General features: G+C 40.4%; 1 protein-coding gene across 2 annotated transcripts in view; it reads right to left on the reverse strand.

Annotated features, from left to right (window-relative positions):
• Window positions 1-517: 517 nt before the first annotated feature.
• The window catches only part of Enox2 (ecto-NOX disulfide-thiol exchanger 2), a 51,704-nt gene continuing 30,422 nt past the window's right edge, over window positions 518-21,799 (reverse strand). For both annotated transcript variants that reach the window (XM_050128374.1, XM_050128373.1), the window contains 5 exons: window positions 14,780-14,961; window positions 12,594-12,701; window positions 8,767-8,875; window positions 4,558-4,643; window positions 518-2,412 (listed from right to left, as the gene is read on the reverse strand). In XM_050128374.1, the coding sequence (XP_049984331.1) occupies window positions 2,281-2,412; window positions 4,558-4,643; window positions 8,767-8,875; window positions 12,594-12,701; window positions 14,780-14,961 (617 nt within the window). In that variant the 3' untranslated portion in view covers window positions 518-2,280. The remainder of the gene's footprint in view (window positions 2,413-4,557; window positions 4,644-8,766; window positions 8,876-12,593; window positions 12,702-14,779; window positions 14,962-21,799) is intronic.

Genomic DNA, 21,799 nt, shown 5'->3' on the forward strand with positions numbered 1-21,799 from the left:
ACACAGACACACACACACAGACACACACACACACACGAGATTTCCAGGAACTGGCTTAAGTAAATGTGAGGGCTGAGATTTGTAGAGCTATCAACAGGCAAGAACTTCTGACAAGAGCTGATGTTGCAGTTTTAACTCCAAGAGAGGGTGGCCTGGAAGCAGATGGCCTTCCTTGGGTACCTCTTAGCCAAAACTTGAGGTTGTGAATGAATTCAGTGATGAGATTTTGGTGAGAAAGCTACACTACTTAAAGATTATTGGTTTACCATCACAACAAGTATGTGGAAGCATGCTAGGAATTATGCCCGGACCAAGCTAGAATGCGTAACTGAAACAGTTTGGATGGGCATAATGATGCATGCCTGGAATTTCAGGTGTCAGAAGGCTGAAGTGGAAGGACTGCAAATTCTAGGCCAGACTGAGTTACATAGTGAGACCCCTGACTCAAGAAAAAAGAAGAGAAACAAGGGGAAAAGGAGATTAAATGAAGAAAAGCACACATCAGAAGCTGTTGCCTTGAAATTTAATTTTATTTAACTTATTAAACAAGTGGTGAGTGGAAACTTTCTCTTGATTTTAAAGACATGGCCAAAAAGAAGGTACTTCAGGAACCCCTGAGGCGGACAAATCAAAGCTTTCTTGAGCAGCAGCCTGGATGACAGAGAAGCTCCAGTGAGGAAGCTAATATAAAAATAACTCTAGCTTCCTGCTGGGGCCACAGTGGGGGGCTTGTGGGGCAAGCCAACTTTCAGGATGAATGGGCTGCTGTGGAATGCTATTTCTAGTCATCAAGCAAGTTTGGCATCTTCTTCCAACATCCTGGTAACTCAAAGGGAACCTGAGATGATCTAAAGAATCCCATAGGAAGCAAATCATTCAAAACATAACACAAAGCTGAGGTATAAAAGGGAATATTTGTATTTTAAAAATACATCTTTGAACGCCACCCACATCTCATTTGCAAGGTATTTTCAGGAAATACTCCCATTGCCTGTGCTTACTCTTGCATTTTTTTTTTTTTTACCTTCAACTGAACTCCAGGGAGAATGCTTGTGGAATGAGAAGTACTACCATCACCACAAAAAGAAGAAAGGCCATCTCTATCTTAGGATAATAGCCTCAATTATGCTCTTTTCTTTTTCCATCAAGCAGGACTTCCTGAATGGTCCACTTAAACTTGGAAAGGCCATTGCAATGGAGAGATGGGCACAACTGAGCCAGAGGTATTCCTGCCAGTCAGCATTCTGAGTGGAGCTGACATACGTGCAGGAAGCCTCACACACCCCACTTGTTATTTATTCACTAGTTCATTATGTTCAATATTCACGTCAGATCTTCACAAACAGTTAGCATGAAGTAAACAGCATTTACAGCAGCACACAGTTTGCAAGTCAACACACTAACAGCAGGAAGAAAGGGACCAACAGACTTGAAGAAGGCCAGAGGGGAAGGACTAGTAAAATAAATCCCTTCTGCCGATATGTGCACGCGTGCCCACGCCTGACTGCACTTTAATTCATAGAAAACTAAACATGCCCTCTTTTAAAAGCAGGTTATTTACAAGTAGCTGCAAAACACAAAAACACAATAGCAGTCACACTAGAGATTTTCCACGAATCCACCTTGAGTTCTTGTTTGAAAATTCTGAAATAGACCTTTTATCTATTAGAGAAAATAACTTTGGAACGTTTGTCAACTTTTGGTTCATAATATTTTTACAAAAAGCCACAGTTCATGCTTTTTTTGTTTTAAAGGTGAACTGGTGAAGCACCCTGTAAAAGACACGAATGGATTCTTCATTCACTGTTTACTGTGGATTGGAAAGACAATGGCAGTTGCAGAGAGTTCTAACACTCTTCTTATTCCTTTTTACAAGTAGTAAGTAACACGTGAAGAGAAGTCTGGAAACACAAGCCACACACAAGTCACCAGGTAACAGTGCTGAAAAGTACAAGGTCTACAACAGTAGTAACGGACACTGAAAACATTCCAAATACTTTTTAGCCTCAGGAATTTTTCAATACTACTTATAGGAAAAGACAACCAATTGCCAGAACTAGGAGGAAGTTACAGCACTTGAGGTTTGAGGCAATTTCTTTTTCGGACCTGTACCTTGAGGTGCTGTTCTAGAATCCTTACTTTAACTTGAAAGATACTCAGGAATGAACCGACAAATTGAAGGCAATGTCCACATGACAACCACTGAGAATACAAAATCACATCTTAAACTTGTCCAGCACAAATTTATTTTCAGGATCCCAAACTGCTAGGCAAAGAGATTCAGGTCAGCTTCAGGCCCTCAAAGCCACAGAATTTCCACCTCTTCTCTAGGCTCGCTCCAACTCCGGTCATTTCCTGTCTGAAGGTATGCCCGAGTCTAGTCATGAGACATTCCACATCACTGGTGCAGATCTGTGGGACAGAGAGGACACCCTCAAATCAGAACCAGCTTTGCATCCCTGGTCATCTGCTAATGTGCGTGTGTGCTGAGGGCGATGGTAGGGGAATCTACCTGACCTTGTACATTTGTGTGTTGTTAGAGTGGTTTTGGACACCAGTGTTCATCTGCCAGGACCACCACATATTGTCCATGGAACTGCTTTTGACAAGAGCTGGTGGCCGTTGTATGGAGAAGTTTGGGCATGTAGCCAACGGAATGAGGGCAGCCCAGTGCTGTGGATGCACGTCTAGGCCCACTGAAGCTACAAAGTCTTTTTGAAGGGGACAGAGGCAGAAATGCCTGTCAGTGGAGTAGAATCTTCCACATACGCATCATTCCACAAAGGAAGAGTAATAGGAGTGAAGAATGCTCTCTCTTGCTACTCTGACACATCATTTCTTTCTTTTCCCCAATGTGCTCGCTCTCTCTCTCTCTCTCTCTCTCTCTCTCTCTCTCTCTCACACACACACACACACACACACACACACACACACACACACACCCTCCATACAAAAGCAAGTCTGTGGACTCTTTAAGGGCTTCTCTTCTGGTAGTCATTTTAAAAAATCATAACAACCTTCCTAATTGTGAGCTTGGCACAGGGCTTGGCTGATGACCACCTGGAGTTACCGCCAGACAGAACTTAGGTACCCTTCAAAGCCCTGGCTGGGAGGTCTTGACATTATTCTGGCAGAAAGCTGCTAGGGCATAGTTGGGCCCAGGCTAGGAGTGAAGCTGTGGCCTTCTCCCAGCAATGCTTCTGCTTAACTAGATCCACTTAAGTGAAAGAAGCACATTGAAGGGCACTGCAGAGTAGAACTCCCGTTTCAAAACATGGGACTAGATAATGGATCTAGTTATATACATATAGATACAGTATAGCTGTGGAAAAGGGTCTGAAATTACAGGATAAACCACTAACAGTGGTTATCCCTGAATTGAGACTATAGAAAATGTTACTTTTTCTTCACTGTTTTTATATTGCTTGCATTCAAAAATAATGCATATTATTTTTAAACATTAAAAACCCGAGATAAGTTTTATTGACATATAGCTCAATATCCTGCTGCTGTAACTGATCACACATGCCCTATACTGCTGTTCCAGCATCCTTTTAACTGCCAATCGGGTATATGGATACCAACTAGAATTACTTCCTAGAGGGAAATGCAGTCTAGAACCAACACAAAGGTCATAGAGGAAAGTGTATCACTGAAGTTAGAATATGCTTAGAGCAATTAGGTTCCCAAATGGTCAGTGCCTTTGCTAAGAGGACAAAGGTTTCTCTGATTTAACATTTTAGACAACATAACGTTAGGAACCTACACTGAATGGCACTTCCCAGGAGGCCCAGTTTGGTGACAGTTTACAGGGAAGCTTAAATAAATGCTACTTTAAAAAAAAAAACCTCTATTGTGAGCTTATTTGTTCCAAGGAAGAGTTGAGAGTCTACCCCTGCTGCTATGAAGTCCCCTTGACTTTCTAGGGAATTAACACTTGCCCTCACTTCACATGATCCGTGAGATCCTCCGTTGTGAATAACATGCAGATAAATGGCCCACAGATCAGTTATGAGCAGCTACCCAATCGGCATTCCAGAAGCCCTCAGCATATTGTTCCATCAGTTTTGAACTTTTCTCAACTGTTTCAGATCAGATAATGGCAGTAGTGATGGTGGGAGGGGTAGCTGGAGTAAGATTTACAATTTTATAAATCAAAATTTGCTGATGGCTAGAGGCCCAGAACAGTTGTCCAATGGCTAAGAGAAAAGGTGGTGGTTAATTTGCTGGCTATTTGGTAGCGTGCATGGAAATAAAGAACAGCCAGAAATTCTAAAATATATGTTAGGAGTAGGCTAGCCAGTTAATTCTAGTTGCATGGGATTTCCTTGGTCTTGGCAACAAAAGTTTCAAGTCTCAGGAAATGTCTCAGTTTTAGCAAAGTAGAACAGAAAGCCACTATTTCTAAGAGGGAAGTCAGACAATGAATCACAATAAGACAAAGAAAAGGGAACTTGCTTAGAGTGTAATATGGATTGCTAATGCTTGAACGGAGTAAGGTCACCTACCCAGAAAGAACTCTTCCTCCTTCTGTCTCCATTGGAGTCCCCCACATACCTTACTATCAAGACGGTGCAAGTAGGAACAGATGTATTCAATGCTTGCTCCAAATGGGTGAACATGAAGGAATGTGGAGATGATCCCTGTAGAGACAAAGCCCAGAGGTTACATTACAGCATGAAATTCCTTGAGATTCCACAGTGAATGAATGCATACAGACAAAATGTACATATGCACACTATCCATACACTGAGCAGTATTTTATGTTTGCATATATTTTATTTATTTAATTTATAACAACCCTGTGGCATAGGTACTGCCAACTCCCACTTCACAGATGTCAGCACCAAGACAAAGTTTCAGCGTACAGCTGACAAGCGGTAGAGCAGGCATGTGAACTCCGTGGTTCTTACCACTCATTGCCTTACACTGTGCTGTGTCACACAGTGAAGCTGGCATGTGAGGCCACTCCCAGCACTTGTCATCACTGAGAACAATTTGAATTCTAGAATTTAGATGACTTTAAATGATGATGGGTGTGATAGCAGTCATTAAAGACGACTTCATGCTCTTAGGAATTAAGACTGTCTCGTGGGAAACACACATCACGTACTTTGCTCTATTAATCTAGCTCCTCTCACAGAAGAATCTGCTGATTGCATGAGTTGCTCTATCAAGAAAGGCACCCATTTCCTTCCCGCTGACATGAGTGGTCACTGCCATTGTGTGCTGAGGGTCCCAGATGTGTTCCTCTAACAGAGTTCTCCCAGCAGCCTCCAGCTCTCAGAAATGCCTGAGGGATTTCAATTCAGCCTGATTCTGGGGTGAGAGGCAGCTGCAACCAGTGTCTTCATTCTCATGGATGTCACGTTAATTGTTCTAACACTTAACTGGCAACAACTGGAAAAATTGTTCAAAAATTGTATAGATGCAGCTTTAAATGCTTGTGAATTCACTTCCTTTTATCAGATCTTCTAGAATTGAGCTTAAAAACTGCCAGGAAATAGGAGCGGGCACTGACTCGGTTTAGAAAGTGCAACTTTTCTGTCCTTCCAGAGGCTGACATAGTACAAGTTTAAATTATAGTTTGAAATTCAATTATTTTTCATGAAAACCTTTCAAATATTAGATGGCGAAGGGTGGGCTGGGAAAATCTGGGAGAAATCGGGGTGAGACACAAAATCTGTTCAAAAGGGATATTATTACTTTTATCATTACTTTATTCTTAAATGACCAGGTAAATTGAATTTCTAAGCTCCAATTTGAGTTGAAAACTTCAGTTCTGAAAAAAAAAAGTCCATATTCAAAGAAAGCCTAAATGTCATAGCTAAGGAAAAGTATTAAATGCTAAGAAATAAGTTCAGAGGTTTAAAAACACTAATAAGTTTTGTGAGCTAACACTCAAAGAACTTATTTTAAAAAGCAGATTTCTCCATCAGCGAGGCTACATTCCTTAAAAAGTCAAGCAAGAGGTAGTCACTTGAAGGAATCTTTTTTCTTCTCTCTTGGGCTATCCATTTACAGAGAAGACCCTCTCTCTCCAATACCTCTCGGTTACCATGACAATTAGTTAAAAACTTTTGAGCTGGAAAATGTTAAAAAGTTGTCATTCTTTTTAAAGTCTCGATGGCAGATCCCCTGGTATGCATCTTTATTAACATATCAAAGCCTTCTATCAGAGTATAACACCCATTACCAAAGAGGACAGGTATCCCTTCAAAATATCCAGAAGCCAGTCAGCACGGAGGGTTTTGGGCATGGCTCACTTCCTAAAAATAAGCTTGGATTAACCAACCCTTGCTAAAGAACCAAATAATTTGAACCCCAATTTTCCATTAGCTCCCAAATGTAACATGAAGTCAACAAGCATTTGTGATTAGTACTGCAAATGCTGGCTGCTTTCCTTGTAGCTGACTACTGTCCTGTGGGAAGTGATCTGGGATAAGTATCATGTTAGTACTCAGAACTGACCTTCGAGGTAAGTAATAGCTTGTTCAGGTTGAAGATGGAGGAGCTGAATCTTAGCAAACAGATATAGGTATCAAGATGGGCAACTATGGCTGCTCAGTTCTTTAACTGTACAATTTGGAATTTCTAAGATAGAAAGAGCAATTATTGCATAGCAGAGTCTAACACATTATTGACAGTTTCCTGACTCATTTGTCAATATGATATAATGACAAAATTAAGAGTTTCTCCCCAGTTTTTGGTACACAGATCCTTTAAAAAAACTCATTTAATTGCACATTTATTTATTATTTATTCATTTATTTATTTAATAGTTTACTCATTGCATGTATGTGGGCTGAGCCACAGTATGTAAGTGGAGGCCACAAACAACTTGCAAGAGTCACTTCTCTCTTTCTATCCTGTAAATCCCTGGGAGTAAATTCAGGTGGTAAAGCTTGGCAGGAGGTTCCCTTACCTACCAAGTCACCTTGCTGACCTCAGTGTAATTTGTTTTCTGAGACTGGCCTTGAATTTGCAATCCCCCTGACTCTGCCTTCTGAGTGCTGAGATTATAGCATCTGCCGCTAGCCTGGTTACTTGAGATAGTAGTGGTGGCCGGAAACCCTTTACTTGTGTCATGTGGGGACTGGCCAACACAACAGTTAGGCTAAGATGTAACAAGAGTATGGAGTTTTTAGGCTCCCCACTCCCAAGTCACACATACATAATGAAACCTCCATAAAGACATGATGGAAATCAGAGGGCCTTCCAAATGTGGAACACGTAAAAGTGCTGAGAAGGTAGCATAGCAAGCTCAGAAAGGGTTCAGAAGCTTGACTCCTTTCCCTTTAGTTTCTTAGCCAATGTATCTCTTCCAACTCTCCATTCCTGGGTTTCACTCTTTACACCAGTGGTTCTCAATATTCCTAGCACTGCGACCCTTTAATATAGATCCTCATGTTGTGGCCACCCCCAATCACAAAATTATTTTTGCTGTTATTTCTTTTCCTTTTTTTTTTTTTTTTTTTTTTTTTTTTTTTGAGGCAGGGTTTCTCTGTGTAGCCCTGACAGCTGGCTGTTCTGGAACTCACTCTGTAGACCAGGCTGGCCTTGAACACACAAAGATCCACCCGCCTCGCACCACCTAGCTCATTGCTTTTTCATAGCTGTAATTTTGCTACTGTTATGAATCATAATATAAATATCTGTGTTTTCCAATTCAACCCCCAAAGGATTGAGGCTCACAGGGTGCGAATTATGCTCTCCTACATGCTGGCAATAGTTAAGCCAAGTACTTCCTGGGAGTTCTAGCTGTTCTAACACGTTATAGAACTTGGCTGGTGGGGTGCTGGGAAGGTTCTGACTTTGTAACCAGACAGGACTGAGCATGTAACTTGTGGTCTGGATTAGAGCGATGCCCAAAGGCTCATGTGATAAAGGGCATGTCTCCATCCTGTGGCACTACAGGAAGGTGGAGCCTAGTGGGACACCCTTGAAAGCATGCTTTTTGAAAGGGCCGTGGGTTCTTAGTGCTTCCCTCCCTCTTGTCTCTCATATGTCCTGGCCATGAGATAAATAATTTTGCTTCATGTTTGGATTATGATGTGCTGCCTAAATACAGGCCCCGGAGCACCAATAGCACCAACCAATAATGCAGTGAAACTCTAAAACTGTCTACCCAAATAAGCCTTCTCTTTTATAAAGGAAAGTTGACCAATACATTTGGGATCTGATGTTTGAGCCTGGTATCTAAAGTGAGGGCTGATCTGGGAGACTGGGTCTTTAAACCTGTGGAATGAAATAGCTGGTATCAGAACTGAATAAAGCGGTCAGATCCAAACTTGGTGTTGGAGAGCTGGAAAAGCAGTATTGGAAAGAGTATAGGCTGTGTCAAGAAGTAAAAACAAATATCCCTCGTAAATAAAAATGGCTCAGTCAATAGCACAAAAATTGAAAGGCAGACACTTGCTACAGAGGCTCATCTGGAAAAGCTTTCAGCAGTGTCTATACTAGCCTGCTGAATGAATGGGAAAGGGGCCTGTCTCCTTGTAGAGACAATGTGCTACTCCAGTTGACCCACTCTTAGTATAATGCTGCCATCAACACGCTTGACATGACAGTGGCAACAAGGAGCCAGAAGTGCCTTGGAGCTGTTCTTAGAATTTTTAGGAAAATTTTCCTTGACCTTTCCCTAACACCTTTAGAACTCTGTGTTCTTGCACCATCATACTTCAAACTACTTGGCAGACACATTAATCTTATTTGTGTGTGTGTGTGTGTGTGTGTGTGTGTGTGTGTGTGTGTTGGCATCCTTACCCACTAGCAGTGCTTCACGTTCAGATTTAACAGGAGTGCCGACAAACGTCTTCTCAAGAGGTACGTCACTTTCCGGGCTTGATGCACACAGTTTAGAACCACAGCTTTCCTGCAGGAACAACATGCTTTCTGGGTCAGTTCACCTTATTTTGCCAAAGAGTTGGTTTCAATTAATTGAGCAACAGATAACTTTTATTGAAAGATGAGATGCATTGGCACTATATTGTCCAGTCTGTTCTGAAACTCTCAGACATAAGTGATCCTTCCACCTCAGCTCTCTGAGTAGCTAGAACGACAGGTGTATTCCACTGTGCCCAGTAATAGGCCCACAGAACAACACAGTATCATCAAAACAACATAGTCTAATTTGAATTACTGAAAATTCAAATTATAAAACCACCAGATAACCCAAATTACCCTTTCAAAACATTTATTTGGTGTGTGTGTGTGTGTGTGTGTATACCATGGTACACCTGTGGAGGTCAAAAGAAAGCTTGTTGTTGATTCTCTCCTTTTACCATGTAGGTCCTGGGAACTGAACGCAGTTCTTCAGGCTTGGCAGCAAGTACCATTACCAGCTGAGCCATCTCACTGGTTTCAAAGCATCTTTATATGATTTCAAAATGCAGAAAGATGTAAATATTTATTTTGACCAGTGTGTTCTCCTGGCTCATCATTCTTAGCTCTATACAAGTAACCTTGGGAAGGAGACTCAACAACTTTGTGTATTACATACTAGATATTGTTAAACATGGATCACCTCCATCAAACAGGAAAGGATAAATTGGATAAGTTTGCTCTGATTGTATAGTTAGGAAATGGAAATGGGAGAGTTAGCTTTCATATCAGGTTATATTCTTTCATAGCCTCCTCTCTCTCCACGTTCGATCCATACTCAGAAAGGCCCACATCTGCTTAGAAAATCTGTGATGTGTCCAATGTATTCTGGTATCTGCAGGCTTTGGACCAGAAATTAGAACCTTAATTTATAGACTAGAGACTGTTTCTCTTCTCTGTTATCACTTAAAATATTTCTGCCTTTATAGTCAGAGATGTCCATGAATAAAAGTATCAATTGTCAGTTGCCTTTTTTGTTGTGGAAACTTTCTCTGAGGGTAGCAGTTTGGTTTTATGAAACACTCAGGTAAAACCCATGCCCAGCAGGTAATGAATCTGAAAAGTGTCCCTATACTGCTTATGGATCTTTCTATCTTTGGGTGTAGAAAAAATACCTTTCTATACTGCACAGATGAAGTAAGGGCGTTCAGAGGAAGGAAAGAAAGAAATTCCTGCATCAATCTCACTGTTTTGGTCTTGTACTGCTGTAAAAGAAAACGCTGGGGAAACGCTGGGCAGGGGTGGGGGCCATCATGCTTGATTCGGACACTCCGGCACTCCTTCCCTTCCACAAGCTCTCAGCAGGGGCTGCACTGCTGTGTTCTTTAAAGGTGTCTTCAAAGCTTGCTATACACTGCCTCGGGATGAAGTGAATGGTCTATGAATGCTGCGAGACATCTGTTTTACACCACATCTGGTTGGAAGCAGTGGCTTATTCTGAAGGCAGGGGCTCTGCATCTGCTTTTAAGGCCCTGGCAACCTTAAGTGAGCCAGGAAGCCATTTCTTAAGTGTGGACACTTAACAGATTGAGTTTGATTTAAAATATTCAGATTTCCTAAGAAGTTTTAACCATCTTGAATGGCTAAGTTCAGGTCCTCAACTGAACCTGATTTCAAACTTACCATGCTGGCATTTAACAAATTAGAAGGGATATCAGAAGACGTTGATTTCTTTGAAATTCACTAGCAGATTCGAAGAGGTCATTCTTTCCACCAGTATAAGAGAAATAAGGCACACCATTACATTGCAAAAACAAATAGCTCATACTGCGGCTTACTGTCTGGAAACCCAAAGAAAAGCAGCAAACAGAGCCCTCATCACTAAAACTTACTGCTTGTCTTTCAACCTGAAATTATTTTTGTAGTCCAATGTGATGGTCTTTTGCTTCCTAATTGTTTCAGGTTGAAATATTTGGCCACAAAGCAGCTTCACAGAGAACATCAGTTTGTAATGATCTGTCACGAATTCTTCTAACAGAAGCTCTGCATGAATCACAGAAGAAAATCTGACCCGTTGTTTCCTGATTATCTCATCTTTTTAACTGTTATTTTGTGGTATATTCAGTTCAAGATGAGAAACACTTGTAGTTAAGCACAATATGACTAGTTTCTTCTGTGCCAACTGACCTCCTGTTTCTTTAGACAAAATTCCCCACAAAGCGGAAAGCAGCCTATACTAAAAATGTGCTTAAGTCAATTTGAAATGGCAATCTAAAGAGGAATGGGAAACATGATAGCAGAGGCGTAGCCCCTCGTCTATTGAGGGTCTTCTGGTTGCACAGTGCATTTTATACAGGAAGAGAAATAGAGCTATGTTGCAGCTCTGGGACAATTTAGAAAGCCCGATAGCATGAGCAAAGTCCTGATAGCGCAGCAGCTTTGGCACTTTTCAATTAAATGCTTGATAAATGAATTTCTCTGGGATTGTGCTCATTTCTTTAATAGCACCCAGAAAAGTAGAAAGGGAGTTGATTTTATGATGTGGAAGGATTAAAAGCATATAGCAAATGGCCTCTGAAAGAAAACATTTTCAATCATTTGTTTCAACTACACCAAGGTTGCCAGTTCCTAATGGCTCTCTGGGGCACATCGCCATGCTGGTAAACACACCCGGGGCCTGTATGTGCTCCATCTTCCTGCGCTGAGCAAGGAAGACCAACAGCAGAGCTATTGTGGAACTGTACCATTGCTGATTGTCCATTGGTCCAAGCCCTATGTTTTCTTTTCCTTTTCAAATATCCACAGTAGGGAGTTCTGGTTAATGAGTCATTTTTTTTCTACTGCATAACGTCAGCTGAGCACTGAGCAATGAGACTGGAGAGACACACAGATATCGGGAGACTTTACACATCATAAAAAGACACATCTGACTCTTGGTTCTGATGCACAGAAGTATCCAAATGTTAAAAAGTCTCTCCTAGGTGTTTTACCCATGTTCTTTATGCAGCAGACTCTCACTTGATAGTTTCACCTTCCTTTCTTTGCTGCTACTATCTGGTTTTAGAAAACTGTGTCTCCTTGTTTCTTTACAGGGCCTCCCCCATTTTGGTATTGGCTATTTTGTTTGTTTGAAACAGGGTCTCATGTATCCCAAGCTGGCTCCTAGCTCGCTATGTAGGTGAGGATGACATTGAACTGATTCCCCTGCCTCCACGTCTTACGCTTTGGGATTCAGGTGTGTCCCATCAAGCCTGACTTGGTGTTGGCTGTTCCGCTGAGTGGTGGCAGCTCACAATCACGTAGAGTGAGTGGGTAGAAAGAAGGGTCAATGCTCTAGCTGTGTTTCTGCTTTAATGAAATGTTCAGTTACAGGTGTGCTCATCTGGGAAGATGGAACTTCAAAGGAGGAATTGCCTCTATGGGACTGCCCTGTAGGAAAATTTGTAGGGCACTTTTTCCTGATTGATGGAAGGGGGCCCAGCCCACTGAGGGTGGTGCCTACCTTTGGGCAGGTGATCCTAATGTTGTATTAAAGGCAAACTGAGTTAGCCAGGAGGAGCAAGCCAGGAAGCATCATTTCCCTATGGTCTCCTAACTAGAACCCTTTAGAAATACTAAGTACTTAAAAGCAGAGACCTTGATAGAAGAATTACCACAGAGAGGGACTTTTAATTCCCAACCAACAGTATTTACGGAAACTTCTAGGGCATTTTCATTATCACTGAAAGGGGGTCGGGGGAGAGGGAAAGATTGATGTAGGTCTCACGTACCTGGTCTTGAAGATTTTCCAACATTTTTTCCACCTGGAACTTGTCATCTTTGATTTTGTCAAGTTCAGCTTCTTTCTTTTTGTATTCCTCTTGGACTTGGAGCAGATGCTTCATGAGGGATTACAGGTAATGACGTCACTCACTTAGGCTACACTTCATGCATACTCCCTGGCTGAGGTTAGGTATCAGTAGACCAGGCCACTTCCCCCTCTACACAAGCAGTACTTTTTCCGTGTAGAGAAAAAGAATCTTGGGAAAATCAAGATACTTTTCTCTCTTTAAAAATCTGGTTCTTATATATTTCTTCTGAACTTGTTCGTATTTTTCAAGGACCATAGAAATTAATAAACACAATTGCTTAGCTTCTTCTGTGTCCTGGCCATAGGTAAGCATAGCATGCAATTAATACTGTACAAACTGCATTTTAATTATTGCAGAGACATGAACTTAATGTTGGAAAATATTTTTTTTGTGATGTCATTTGGTATGCCAACTTTGATTTGTGTAGGTAAGACAGTCATGAGTCCAAATTTCACATGTCAGTTTCCATACTAGTAGCCAAGGAACTGGATTTATTGTTATAAGTAATGGCCACAAATACTATTTATTGAATTCCCAGTATGAACTAAGTAAGCATTGTGCTAAGGGACTCATGTGCATTAATTCATGTGACCTTTCCTAAGGCCATTGTCAGATAGAAAGTAGCGGAATTAGATTTAAGGCCAGGCCAGGCAACCCTGACACTCCTTTACTTAGGCAAAATCTATATTTACTATAAATCTTTTGAGATAGAATGGGAAAATGCTATTCATTGGCTACAGTACTATTTTCCCAATGGAAGAAATCAAAATGAATGAAATTAATTTTTAGGAGGCAGAGACTTCTTGCTGAGATCTTTGCATGTAAGCGACAGAACTGTTCTTATTTGTAATGGTTTCAAAAGCAACATAAGAAGAGAGAAACAATGATAAAAATGTTTAAGGTCTTATTTTAGACATGCAAAAGACCATCAGCTAAAAACCAAGGTACAATGGATGTTGTCAAAGGCTTCTGAAGGGCAGCTGCAGGGACACAGTTTTCGGTAGAAAGATTCCTGGTAAAATTTATGTATCCTAATTAAACTCTGTGTTGACAATAAAAGGAAGGTAAGCATTACTTCCCATATTTTGCTAATGGGAAAGGTGAAATATTAATGTGATAATACTTGTCACCCAGGACGACAATGGTGACAGAAGTAATAACACAGGGATGCTAGTGCCAGAAGAGACTCCCCATTCGTCATTTATAATTTCCCACCAGCAATTAGTTTGCCCTAGATAACTTCCAGGCACAGAGTTGAAATGTATTGCACAATTTAAAATGTACGGAAGATGGTTGGTAGACTGTCAAGACAGAATGTGAGCATACCCTTTCTCAGAAGCACCAGTCCTTCTCTATAGTCAAAGGTGTTGATAGATTTGAAATTGGAGGCTCACTGTGGTGATGGCCACAACAAACATTGACATACTGACCACAAGGTTATTTTTAACAACCTTTCATTTGAATGTAGTTTCCACTGGATTTAATTATTTATATTTCTTTTTATTCAAATGACTCTTTAGTGCTCATTCTAATTATTTATTTATTTATTTATTTTTTATTTTTTTTTATTTTTTTACATTCTGACTGCCATTTTATTTTTTATTACACATGAACCCATGGAGGCCAAAAGAGGCCATCAGATACCGGGAAGCTGACCAGCGTGGGTGATTAGTTGACCAGAGTGGGTGATGGGAACCAAATACTGATACTCTGCAAGAGCAGCAAGTGCTCTTAATCGTGGAGTCTTGTCTCTGGCCCTCTACCTTAACTTTTGACTTGGGATTATGTGCTTGTAAACTCACATAAATTAGTGTGAAAATAAAATAAAAATCAAACCGGTATTATAATCCCAAAGCACTGATACTTACTACAAGGTCCCCATTTCCATGGAAATCAAGAGTGAGATGTTTGTTGTTTTTTCTAAAAGACTATATATTTTTTTGTTTTAATACTTACTGATCAGCATTTTATCATATGTAAGTAACTGATGTTTTTCATAAAGACCCCCCAGTACTATCTATAGCCTGAAGTAATTTCATATCTTTTTGCAAACAAAGAGCTGATGCTATCCTTCTAGACGGTGCAGGAAAACCAACTGCCCATACCTGTTGCATTCCTTGCAGGGCCTGCTGCAGAAGCTTCAGCTGCTGCTCCTTGTTTGGGTCATCTTCCCGCTGGGCTTTGCCTTGCTCTTGCTTGAGCAGTTCCACCTCATTCCGGTAGGCATCTAGCTGCCAACGGAGGCTGTCATTTTCCTCCTTCAGAGCTTCGGCCTGTGTGACTAAGGCTAAACAGTAAATGGAAAAGGGAAAATGTTAAACCTTGTGTCTAGATGTTTTGTGGTCCATCTGAGTGCTATGAAAACTTGGTACTTTTAATTAATATGTAGACAAAGCTGCTTCATAAGGAATTTTAGGTCAAGTTTAGTTGTTCATGGTAGTGAAAGATGGACACAAAAAGCAAGACAGTCTTGCTTTCACAAATTTAACAGGATTTCAATACACAACAATTTTCATTGTGGTTCACATTCTCCAAACCAAAGGTAACTATTTGCAAGTACCTTTTACTGAAAGTACCCATTACTTTCACTGAAATGGAGCAAGTGATAAGAGCATTGTAGCGACCAAATACAGGACTGGTTGCCTTGAACAGATAATTGCCTACACAAAAACTTTGATGAAAGAGAAACACTGTAAAGAAAACCCTAGATTCACTAATATCATAGAAGAGAAGTAAGCACATGAACTAAGATGACATTTCCACATTCTGTATATGAAGACACCTCCCCTGCATCTTGACAGTGAGTAGGAAGCTGGACAAACCCAAACCAAACTACTCTTTTTGGTTCTTTTGTTTGTTTAATACAGGGTCTTTCATCATAGCCCAGACTGGCCTAGAACTTGCTACGTAGACCAGGCTGGCCAGTAGCCTTGGCTGGCCTGGAGCTATATAGACCAGGTTAGCCTTGAAAACATAGAGGGGCGTGTCTCTGCCTCCCAAGGGCTGTGATTAAAGGCCTGCGCTGCCAAGACTGTCTTAACAACTCTTCTTATTGTCTTCAGAGAACTGAGATTATTCAACAAATTAATTTAGTAGACAAGGTAAGCACTTTATAGAATACTTTCTAAGAATCCACCCTGTATCCAGGACTTGGCCTTATTTAACCCCACACTATAAATAAATAACAAGTATAGAATAGCCATACATGTAAACTAAACCAATGATGTGCTTAGTGTGCCTGCAAGCCATTTGTGGTTGAAATACAATCACCAAAAGTATTAGCCACACAACTTACTCGTATATAGAGCAAGCCACTTAGTAATTGTGATGCATATATGAAACTTCATTATTTATGAGTTTGTGCAAAATTTCAAGGATAAAATTATAAAGTCTATGTGCAATTAGAAGATTTTTCATTAATCCAACAAACATTTATTGAGTACTCTCTGTATTCCAGGCTCATGACTATGGTAAAAATAGGTGATTCTATTAACCTCTACTGTTTTCCTACTACATAAAAGGAAACATTTTCCTTTCTTATGGTGTTAGGGAACAGACCTAGGACCATGCATTTGTTAGGCTAGAGTTTCACCACTGAGCTATATTCCCATTCTACCTCTTACAAATGCCAATAAAACATAAAATCTGGAAAAGGAGATAGCAAGTTGGAACCAAACTAAAAAACTGTACATTAAGTGTATAAGTAGGTTAAAAGCCAACTCAACAAAGATGTGGATTTTTTTCAGCTATCTATGGGAAAGTATTTTTGCTTGGTAGAAAGTAAAAGAAAAACAATAAAAACAAACAATTAAAATTATCTAGTATAATACATGATGGAAGAATCTAGATTTCAAAGAAAAGCTTTTGAGGCCCGGAAGTATGTGGCAGTCAAGATCAGTTCAGCAGCCCCTGTAAAGGCAATGCTTGAAGCTATGAGAGTGGAGGTGAAGATGCAAAGTAGATGGCAGGTGGTTTGAGAGGTCATGAACATGGAGTGCTCCTTTTGGAAAACTACAGCCCAGGAGAGTGACTGTGTGGGCTGCAAATGGCAGAATTTAATGTCTGTCCTGTTGGATTTTGCTCCTTTTGGTCATATCTCTCCTTTCTGCTCTTAGTAGAAATAGCATCTTCCTCTAGACTGGTTGCTCTCATGAAGTCACAAGAGAAGAAAGGCATAATTCAAGCATTCCTCTCTCTGCTTCCTGTTTACCATGACACGAGCAGCCCAACTATGCCTTCTTTGTCATGATGAACCCAAACCTCCAAAAACTTGAGCAAAACACAAACTCTACTGCACTAAAAGATGAGTTATATATAGAGAGAAATGTATTGTTTTCACACAGAATCTCAGGAAGTCTGGAATGGCCTCATTATGTAATCACCTATGCTCTTGAACTTGTTTCTCTTGCCCCTCCTCCCAAATGCTGAAATTAGAGGCATATTATACCATGTTGGGATTTAAAGAGAACTTTATCCTGAGACTAAGACACATCTCATTCCTAAAAGGAATCTGTCTTTAGGGAGAACTGGGTTTAATTAAATGTCTTGAGCCTAGGAGTATTCCTAAAGTTATTAGGCTACTGTGGTCAGATTGTCTACCAAAAGCAGAGGGTGGCACTGTAATAGAAAGAATTTCTCAGTGTCCACATGTGTTTTCAATGCATGGAGATGTAATTATCTTGATATAGTAGTTTTAGAGCTCACATTTCAATTAATCAATTACAAAAGCCCTTTCTGAGGGCACATTCACTTTTTGTGTGTGATGTTTCTAACTGAGTTTAATTACTTCTGTATTCACACAGATTTTATGTCTTTGAAGAGAAAGTCATTATGTAGAGATTTGCATTTCTATATTTCTAAATATTATTTATCCATTATTAGGCCATCCCACAGGGGCATGAGATACTTTTCATCGGGCATTCACAGCACCAGAGAAATATGATACAAGTGATTCATGTATGGACACGAACAAAATGCTACAGGAAAAGGGACATTAACCACCTGTTAATAATGCTTCCTTTTAACAGAGGAAGCAATATTTGGTTTGTTTGCTGAATCAGCACCTAGGACAGCACCTCAAGCTCTTAGAGCATCTCATAGGCATACAGGTTCCTCTGTAAATCGGGATTCCTATAGATGGACAGTTGTTTCTACTGTGGTTTGAATGTCATTTGGTGATCTACATGGCTCAAAACAAAATAGCAACATTCCATCTTCCTCCTTTTGTTTCTTCACATACTACAGTCCTACAGGCCAGTGTAGGCTCACGTGTCACATGGAGGTGCACAACTGAGGGGAAGGCAGATCCAGGACAATGCTTAATCTTAATTTTAAATGTGAAAAAAAATTCCCTTTAAGAAAATGAAGAGGAAAGAGTGCTTGTATACTGTCCAGGGAAAAGGGCAGAGTGATGGGCACTAACAGAAGCAGGAGCAGATAATAATCTCCTCAGTTTATACTTGTCACTGAGAAAAAAACCCAACCAAACAAACAAGGTAACCATCTACTGCTGGGGGGAGGGATTCTTGATAAAATGTAACTTCTACTCTCTAAAGTTAAGGTGTCATTTTAATGAGAACACAAAGTCTTTCCTTTCACAGACTTAATATTAATTGGGCCTGTTCCTGAAGTTGGAGTCTTTTGTACATGGCCAGAACACTGAAAGGTTCAATATTACCTTTGAATTTGAATACTATGTTTGAGCAAGTGAACCCACCAGTCTCTACATTGTAGAGCATAGTACAGTGGATGCATTCCTATTCTGCCATCGTTAGCTTTCAGCTTCTCTTTTCTGACTATTCCCTATATGGAGAATGTTTTTCTTTATGCCGATTGCTCCTTAGATCTGAAGGCTGCCAGGTTCTCATGACAATATGAAAATATGAAGGCAGCTGTGAACATCTCCTCCTAGAGAAGCCTTTGAGAGCAGAATCTCAGACATGTCTCTGTACAATGAAGAACTAAGACAGACTTCGTGCCATTAAAAATATTCGATGGTGTAAAGGAAACAAACAAAGCCAAAAATAATGCTAAGTGCATGCAGTTATTAAGCTATTTTTGGAAAACTTTATTACTGGAGAAGCTAAAAAAATGCTACAAGAAGATAGAAAGAAAATGCACAACATTTTTCTCAAGGTTCATGAAAAATCTAAGCCTTAGCAGTTCTCAAATGGTTAAAAGCTAAAATCAACAGACAGGGAGATGATGTAAGTACAACCTATAGAGGTGGCTGCAAAGTAGTTCAGGCAAAATCTCAAGTGGTTTCTCTGATCTCACAAAGTCTTATTCTCTTTGCCTCTACATGTCATTATTTCTCTCTAACCAGACTTCTACCAGCATGGATGCATCGGGAGCATCATGGTTCCCTTCTATAACACCTATATCCCTCTGCCAAGTAAAGAATTCATCCTCATTGGTTAGTGGCCTCTTAGCCCTTCATCACTCCAAGATTCTGTTCTCCTTCTTAAATCCTTAATCTCTTGGAGAGGCCAACTCCATTCAGTCAGTTAATTGCTTTTGGATAGACTGTTCTGCAAACTCCTCAGCACCCAATATTTCTTCGGTCTCCTGAAAACCTTTGACCGAGCTGACCATCCCAGTCTAACTCATGGTCACCTGACTCAACTCTCTCTGCTCTTTCTCTTGGGCCTCAGAGCACTTTTAAAGGAAGTTGTGGAATTAGGCAGACAGATTAATATGGAATCATGTTGGTCCTAGCTGGTGGGATCTCTCAGCTCCTTTTTCTTCCTTCCATGCTTCCACAGTATGTACTCAATATCTATCGCTCACTCTCCATGGTCTTACTTCTAAATAGCTTATGTGATTAATGAATGACCAATCTCCTACTATATACAGAAGTCTGGGCTGCATACATAACTTTCAGCTTCCCCCACTTTCATCTTCTGACTTTGATTCCCATTTTGTTCTTTTTTTCTAGGACTTCATTTCCACAATTTCCCATAAATGTTGCAACATCTTCAAGTACTGAAGAAGTCACATTCTTCATGACTTCCTTCCCTCTTATTGAACATCAAAAATTAATTTTAAAGGGCACATTTGTAATCCCAGAACTCAGAAGAAAGAGACAGGAAGAGCCCATCAGGTTTAAGATCAACTTGGGCTACACAGTGATGTCCAGAGCATTTTGGGCTACTCAGCAAGACCCTGCCAACCCCATGCCTCCTCCCCATCAACGTAAGCCATACCAACAACACAAATACTTCAATTTCAGTCCATCTATATAAGCTCTGTTCTGAGGATTGCACTGTGTTCCTCCCTGTCATCCCAAAGATGTTGAAGCTCCAAGAATGGGATCTTGCTTCCTAACAGGACATTTACAGATGTAATCAAGTTAGAGTGTAGTTATTATGGTGGGTCCTAATCTTATGACTGGTGCCCTTCCAGAAAGGAGAACTTTGGGCAGGGAGATAAGACATACTTCATGTGAGCATAAAGGCAGAGATTCGGGTAATAAACCTATATGTCAAAGAATGTCAATGATTGCTGCCAAACAGCAGAAACTGTGAGGAGGCTACAAAGATTATGTCCCACAGCCTTCAGATGGAACTAACTCTGCTGATACTTCCACCTTGAGTTCCTAGTGTTAATAAAATTAAATACAATAAATGTTATAAAACACAACTCTACAGGGCAGTAGTTGTCAATCTTCCTAAAGCTGTGGCCCTTTAATATGGTTCATGTTTTGGTGACCCCCAACCATAAAATTATTTTATTGCTACTTCCTAACTGTAATTTTGCTGTTATGAATCATAATGTAAATATCTGGTATGCAGGATTTCTAATATGCAACCCTTGTGAAAGGGTCATTTGATCCCCCAGAGGGGTTGAGACCCACAGGTTGAGAGTCACTACTATAGAGCAGGAGAGCTGGCTTAGCAGTTAAAATCATGGGCTGCTCTTGCAGAGAGCTTGGGTTCAACTCCTGGTACTCATGTAGCAACTTACAACCAACTGCAGCTCCAGTTCCAGGAAAACCAACACCCTCTTCTGGCCTCCATGGACACTGCATACATGCCGGGCAGGCAAAACACATGTATACACACAAAATAAAATGACTGTTTAAGTCAACCACGGGATGGTATTTTGCTATTCTGGCTCTAGTGATCAAATACACCCATCTACTATTCCCTGGTCTCCCAGACCAGAAGCTCACTGAGTGATCTTTACTTTTCTTCATCTATACACCAGTCTTACACTAAAGTCTTTGGAGTCCATTCCTTTATGAATGACTCTAGCATCTTTAATCTCATATCTCTATTCTTGTCTTGTCTTTGTCATTTTGCTCCTTCCTAGTGCCATCACTCGAGCCCAAGTCTTTATCATTTCACGACTCTATTTGTAAAACAGAATCAGGCTGGTCTCCCTTTTTCCAAACTTATCTCCTACAATGTAGATTTCATGATGTTTTCATCATAGTAGTGCTATGGTCTCGAGTGCTCATGGTGCCATCAAGCTTACTATGCTAAACCCGAGCCTGGCATGTATTCTCCTCCAGACTTTAGACCCATTGTGCCATTGTCTTTTATCCCCCAGCAGATATTATGCCTCTTTCCATCACTGACTCCCTATTCCTTCTATTGGCCCACACCATTAGGATGGTCTCTCACTTCTGTTCTTCCTATATAAACCTGTTCCCCTTTCACGGTCCTGAGCAATTGTTGCTGGCTGTGACTACTTGGGATCACACTGATATCTCTTGCCCTGGTTAGATTCTATTCAGTACTTTCTAGGTTAGCACCAAGTAGTATTTTAAATTTATGCAGATTTATTTATATTTACATTAATATTTCTTTTAGCTTACAAGACATTGTAATAATTAATTGGTCAAATTCTTTTTTTTTTTTTTTTTTTTTTTTTTTGAGACAGGGTTTCTCTGTAGCTTTGGAGCCTGTCCTGGAACTAGCTCTTGTAGACCAGGCTGGCCTAGAACTCACAAAGATCCGCCTGCCTCTGCCTCCCAAGTGCTGGGATTAAAGGCATGTGCCACTACCCGGCTCGATTGATCAAATTCTTAAAGTGAGAATAATGGAAGCTAGATGATGAGAAGGAAGAAACCAGGAAGAGAATATTTTGGCTAGAACAATCAATGAGATTTAGTCTATTTC

This window comes from Alexandromys fortis, unplaced genomic scaffold (genome assembly GCF_014885135.2).
Source record: "Alexandromys fortis isolate MF-2015 unplaced genomic scaffold, M_Fortis_MF-2015_v1.1 scaffold_288, whole genome shotgun sequence".
In the NCBI taxonomy this organism is placed as follows: Eukaryota; Metazoa; Chordata; class Mammalia; order Rodentia; family Cricetidae; genus Alexandromys; species Alexandromys fortis.